This window comes from Tetrao urogallus, assembly GCF_951394365.1.
Source record: "Tetrao urogallus genome assembly, chromosome: 1".
Classification (NCBI taxonomy): domain Eukaryota; kingdom Metazoa; phylum Chordata; class Aves; order Galliformes; family Phasianidae; genus Tetrao; species Tetrao urogallus.
This window is the reverse complement of record NC_136813.1, coordinates 138,862,436-138,868,680: the sequence shown is the minus strand read 5'-3', so window position 1 is coordinate 138,868,680 and position 6,245 is coordinate 138,862,436. Positions and strand designations below refer to the sequence as shown.

The 6,245-nt window shown below is 42.7% G+C and overlaps 1 protein-coding gene across 1 annotated transcript in view; it reads right to left on the bottom strand.

The window, feature by feature from the left end:
* Nucleotides 1-26: 26 nt before the first annotated feature.
* MYBPC1 (myosin binding protein C1) overlaps nucleotides 27-6,245 on the bottom strand; it is a gene marked incomplete at both ends in the record, with an annotated part of 78,964 nt that continues 72,745 nt past the window's right edge. Inside the window, one exon of the mRNA XM_079532473.1 lies at nucleotides 27-395. Coding sequence (XP_079388599.1) covers nucleotides 27-395 — 369 coding nt within the window. The remainder of the gene's footprint in view (nucleotides 396-6,245) is intronic.

Genomic DNA, 6,245 nt, shown 5'->3' with positions numbered 1-6,245 from the left:
TCCAGACGGGCCGCGAGGCACCGGGCTCAAGCGGCCGCCACCGCCGCTCGGGGCGGGGCTGAGGCAGCGGCGGAAGAGGCCGACGCCCCGCGGCCGCCTCTCCTCGGAGAAACCGCCGCCCCCGCCGGGCCTCGTCGATTTGTCTGAGTTCTTTCGTCCTCTGCTGGGTTGTTTGTCTCACCTCGGAGCGCGGCCGTCTCCTCAGACGGGATCGCGGTGCTGCCCGCCCGGCGCCATTTCCCGAGCCTGCGGGCACGGCGCCGTGGGCTGAGTGGTCTCACCGGCCTGCGGAGTGTCGGCCCTGTGGCTGTGGGGTATCCAAACACTGCGTGCCCAGGACATCTTTGGCCTCCTTGGCCTAGGTAAGGCTCCACAGCCAACCTGGCCTTGAGCGCCTAGGGGGATGGAGCACCCACAGCTTCTCTGGGCAGCTCCTGTGCCAGTGCCTCACCACTCCTTGCGACAGATCTTCCACCTAACATCTAACCTGAATCTCCCTTATTTCAGTTTAAAACTGTTCCTGCTGGTTCTGTCACTAGCAGACCATATTAAAAGCTGGTCTCCCTCCTGTTTACAAGCTGCCTTTAAGTGCTGAAAAGGCCACAATGAGGTCTCTCTGCAGCCTTCTCCAGGCTGAATGAGCCCAGCTCTCTCAGCCTGTCTTCATAGGAGAGGTGCTTCAGCCCTCTGAGCATTCTCATGGCCCTGCTCTGGACTCGCTCCAACCGCTCTGTGCTGGGGGCTCCAGGCCTGGACGCAGTACTTCAGATGGGGCCTCACAAGAGCAGAGCAGAGGGGGTCAGTCACCTGTTTCGCCCTGCTGCCATTCCTCTGCTGATTTAGCCCAGAACACAGTTGGCCTTCTGGGCTGCAAGCACATGCTGCTGGCTCATGTCCAGCTTCTTGTCCATCAGGACCCTCAGGTTCTCCTGAGGACTGCTGTTAAGGACATCTCCCAGTGAGTACACGTATCTGGTATTGCCCCGATCCAAGTGCAAATTAATCCATTGGGGGCCAGAGGCTGTGGCCTTCTGGCTGGTCACAACAGTCTTCTGATACGGAGCAGTTTCCTGTTACTCACTGTAAGCCAGTTCCCTTTCTTTGATGAAGCCAATAAGTTTTTGAGCACGTTTTTCTACGGCAAATGTCAGGAGTGCTTGACATACACAAAATGATCTTAGAATCATTTCAGTTAGAAAGGACATTTAAAGGTTACCTACCTTAGCTGCCCTGCAATGAAGGAAACAGATGAGTGTACCTTATGTCCAATAAATACAGTGACGGTGATTGGGGATTAGGGCTGGAGCAGAAAAAAAAAGGAACCGCAAGCAAATAGAGAGATAATGCAACAACAAAGTAAAGATTCAATGGCAGCCAAGCAGAGAAGGGCAAAAGCATACACAACACTTACATTCAATGCCTGCCAGATCCCCAGGACATTGGAATCGCTGGTCTTGAAAAAAGGTGAAACTGCTGCTTTGAATTCCTTGAGCATTACTGTTGTCAAGGAGCATAAGGGTATTGGTATTTAGAGAGATCGCTCAAACTCTTTTCAAAGCCAAGAGGAAAAGGAGAAAAACAGTTTTTTGAAGAGTTGTAAGTGAAACACCACTGCATCCATTTTTTTTTAATTATTATTATTTATTTATCATAAAAAAGATAGGGACTGAGTAGATTTATTTATTATTGAACCCAAAAAGGGACTTTGCATGTGTTTTTTGGTTAGCTTGTTTATTTTAATATACTTTGAAAAGTGTTCAGTAACAAAACATAGAACAAGAAAAGGTAGAAATCAAAGTTGGATGTGTTCAGGTTTCCAGAACTTCCTCAGTATTCAGGATATGCTTTTACTTTCTGTTGTCTGCTTCAGCAGAACAGCAGCTTTACTTGTCAGTCAGGAAAGCAAGCCATGAACCCAGTGACCATAAGTATTCTGTGCTTAAAATAGAATGCCTTTTGCTCCAGAATCTCAAAATACAACAAAAGGCATTCTAATAAGTGTCATTTTCAATGCTCTGTTAAAGTTAGCTATACTACGTTTTTCCCTGTAAACAAAGTACAAAGTACAGGAAACTTACAGATGTGCTTTTTTTTTTTTTTTTTTTAAAAAAAAAAAAAAGAAAAAGAAAAAAAGGAATATTTAAAAAGAAAATCTGTCTCTCAGTCTGGATTTCTGAATGAACTCTGCCCAGCTGAGGCCACATCTGAAATACTGGGCTCCTCAGTTCAAGAAAGACAGGGAAATTCTAGAGAGAGTCCAGCGGAGGGCCAGAGATGATGAGGGGCCTGGAGCATCTCCCTTACGAGGTCAGGCTGAGAGCCCTAGGACTGTTCAGCCTGGGGAAGAGAAGGCTGAGGGGGGTCTTATCAATGTTTATAAACACTTATGGTTGTGGAAGTCAAGTCAATGGGAGCAGACTCTTTTTGGTGACATACAGCAATTGTACAAGAGGCACTGGGTACAAACTGGGGCACAGAATGTTCCATACAAACACAAGTAAGAACTTCTTTTACTGTGACAGAGCACTGGAACAGGTTGCCCAGAGAGGTTGTGGAGTCTCCTTCTCTGGAAATATTCAGAATCTGCCTGAATGCTTTCCTGTGGATCCTACTCTAGGGAATGTGCTGCCTGGCAGGGGGTTGGACTTTGTGATGTCTAGAATACATTTCAAGTCCTTACAATTCTTTGATTCCATGATATCTTGATTCAAGCACTGTTTTTCTCCCACTTTCTTTACTTGTGTCATTATTGTCAGTGAGGAAAACTGGCTGTGAACTTTCCATGCAAATGAGAGTCTATCAAGTTCTACAGATAGTGTTTAAGACAAGATGCTTATTTATGTAACAGAAACATTTACACTTCAAGTGCCCTTTCAAGGAGAGCAAGCCAAAAGAAGCCAGCAGGGCAAAATATTTTCTTCTGGCTTCTTTAAAAATAAGTACCATATCTTTTTATTAACTTTGATTTCTCTTTCTTTGTGTATGTGTGTGTATGTACACGTATGGGTTGGCCTCCTTATTCCAAGCAGTAACTTTCCTTATCCTATTTCAGTCAAGCTGAACATCAAAGGAGAGTTTTCAAAAGTAGGAGATTTCTACCAACTTTGTGAAAGTAAGTGGAAAAGAGAATCCTTATAAATTGTGCTACTGATGGAGATCTGAACTGTAACCTCAACACCAAATAGTTGATGGTGAGTGCAAATAGCAAACAGGTAAATAGCTGAAGACTAAACTAGTTTCACATATAATTAAACTTCAGGGAACACAGCCATAAGCTATAAAATCACTGCCAGTTTCATTTCTCCTGCACCTCCTGTATTTTGCTGTTACTCTATATCACATGACCAGGTTTTATTTGCTGCCCTTTACTCCTAGATCTCTTTCATGGTCACTGATTTCCTGTAAATCCCATGTGAGCCTACCTGGGAGAAATTTCCTCTTGGTATCACTGGGCCATGTCTTCTGCAGCATGATATTCTCCTGCTGCTCCCATTCTCTCTTGGTCATTTTGCCTGTAGTTTTTGCAATATTCCCTTCTCATGAGCTGGTATTAACGTCAGATTTCAAAATTAATCTTGTTTGTCACTTCCCTTCATCTGTTGAACACCATCCTTGGAGAAATCCACCAGGTGACACATCGTAAATCAAAAATTTGTTCTCTATTGAAGATTCTGCAACCTGCTAGAATTTCCTTTCCTATCCCACTCAATGCTGTAATTCCTCTTAAAGTCATATTCAAGTAATCCTTAATCCAGAGGCTTGACTGGTTGTCTTCACTAATGAAAGTATGAACCTACAGCATACTAATACTCATCTAAATTCCAGCTACGGCCAGATACCCATTATTTCTTGCTGTCATGGTGCATCTCACTCAATGGTAAATGTCAGGCAATGCAACTCAGGAGGAGTTAAGGCCATGTGAACATCACACTTAGTGTTCACTCAGTGAAAAGTAGCTTAGTTCAGCTTGTCTACCAGCACAGTTGCTGTCTGGCACAAATTAGAGAAGCTAATTCCATCACTGAAGCCCCAGTGGAAGGTAAGGTTTATAGCTGGCCACCAGGTTATTTTGTGTGGTATGTTAAGGCAGAGCAGGCAAATAAATGAACTGTAAACTGGCTATGCATGTATTCCTTTGTTTAGTGAAAAGCACAACCTCACTGCAGCTATAGCTTTGGTGCCGACCATAGTATATCCAATTAGACTCATACTATTTCAAAGGAAGGATGAGATTAAAGCTATGTGGCATATATTCAAACTGATCCTCTCCCCGTGCCTTTTAGGCATCAAAACTGATGAAGGAAAACCCAATTGACTGGTGAGACACAGAATGAAGATAAATAAATAATCACGTGTGGAATTTTCTTCCTAATACTCATGTTGCCTTCCTTGATGTGTAGGTGTGAATAGAAAAGAGGGATATGGTTTTGAGAGGAGTAGGTTGAAATGCTGTATGGGGAGTGTCCAAAATCATTGGAAGTAGAGAATTGCTTCCTTGCACAGAGGGAGGGCTGAGGAAAGTGATAGGAAGGAGGAAAGGAAGAAAAGAGTCCTCAGAATGAATAAAATTTACAGGAAAAAAAAAAAAAAAAAAAAAAGACATTCAGGTCCCCAAGTGAAAGAAGTGGTAATTCAAACACAAATTCACCAGCAGTGGTGATGCATAGTAACAAATTCATGTATTCATGCATAATTATTAACTTCTAGGTGTTTGGAAATGTGCTGACATCAGTGTACACAATGGTACTGCTGGTTTTAGTGGATTCTTCACAAGCCATAACTGAGGGTTGATCAGTAATCAGTAACCACACAACCTATCTTATCTCCACAGCTGGAGTGAGAACAGGCAGGTAAATAAATGAGAAGGTGATAGGGAATTGGCAAGCTGGTCAAATTGCATGTGACCTTCTGTCTCACATGCGTCAGAGTTTGCCAGAGCCTTACAGATGATCAGACTTCTGAAATACTGCTGGTATCCAGTTCTCTTGGAGGGTAATGACCGTAGAGCTGGAGAATTAATGTAGCAATTTTAGCTTAGCTATGGCGTTTTGGCCTTGCACCATAACCTCACAAATGATATGCTGTAACTCTATTCCTCTGATACTTGTAAAGACTGCGTGACTTGCTCAGAAAAGTGACTGGTCCAAACTGATCAAAGCTGTTACCGATGGAATTTATAGTATTTTAAATATTGAAAACACACAGATATTAAACTGCACATATCTGATAGCATCTCTCATTCGCACTCAGTCTTAGGTATGTTAAAGGGTGAGTTTGGTGGCTCAGGAGACTGACCCGGTTGGTGCTGTGTGCTCAAGTTCTTGCTCTGCATTATGCATCAATTACATACGAAATATGGTGAGATGAGAAAAAGATAGTAAGCAACAACTTGTTAGTTCTTAAACACTTCATATTTATTGTACATTAAATAAAACAATTTCAGTTCAGTTGAGAGACTGGTGAGTTGGATTTAGGAAATCAAAACTTCTAAAGGAAGATATGTTCAGATTAAGTGATCATTAAGTACATGTGAATTAATTACTTTCTAGTAAAACCATATTCTGTTAAGCAATTCTCAGATGGATAAGATACATTATCAAAGAGGTATGTATTCCAAAGGTCTTATTGCACATCTACTGACAAATCCTTGTACCTTCAGTCTGCGAAAGGTTTGCATTGTACCACGCAGTACAAACTGACTGCCTCCTTGTACACAGCTTCTCCTCTTTCCTCATTAAAAAAAAATCAAAACACAATATCAAACAGAAAATAAAGCTGAACATTACAAAGAGTGTGTTGTCTTCAGTTCATTTCATTTCAATCCCAAAGCAATCCATGCGTATTCTTTCTTTTCAGTAAGAGCAGGCAGGGAAAACAGAGCGACAAATGAGGGGGAAAAAAAAAAAAAAAAACAAGAAGAAAAGAAAATCTCCAGCCACACGTTTGTTCTGTTGTTGCAAGGACTAAAATGCTGTAACTCTGGCTGCCCATTCCCAGCGCGGTGGCAGGAAGCACTGCGGTCGGACTCTCACTTCCCCTCAGTTTTGTCTGCCTGTACTTCACGCATATATGAATCAATGATATGCGGAGGCACTCCATCCATTAATAGTTTGAAGAACGAAAGCCCACCTACAAGCAACGGATAAGACAGTTTTCAGGTTCAAAATCCATGGAGAGATTAATAGGTTTGTGCCCTTAATTTCTGCCGTAAGTGGCAAAGATTTAGTCAGCCCCTACCATATATT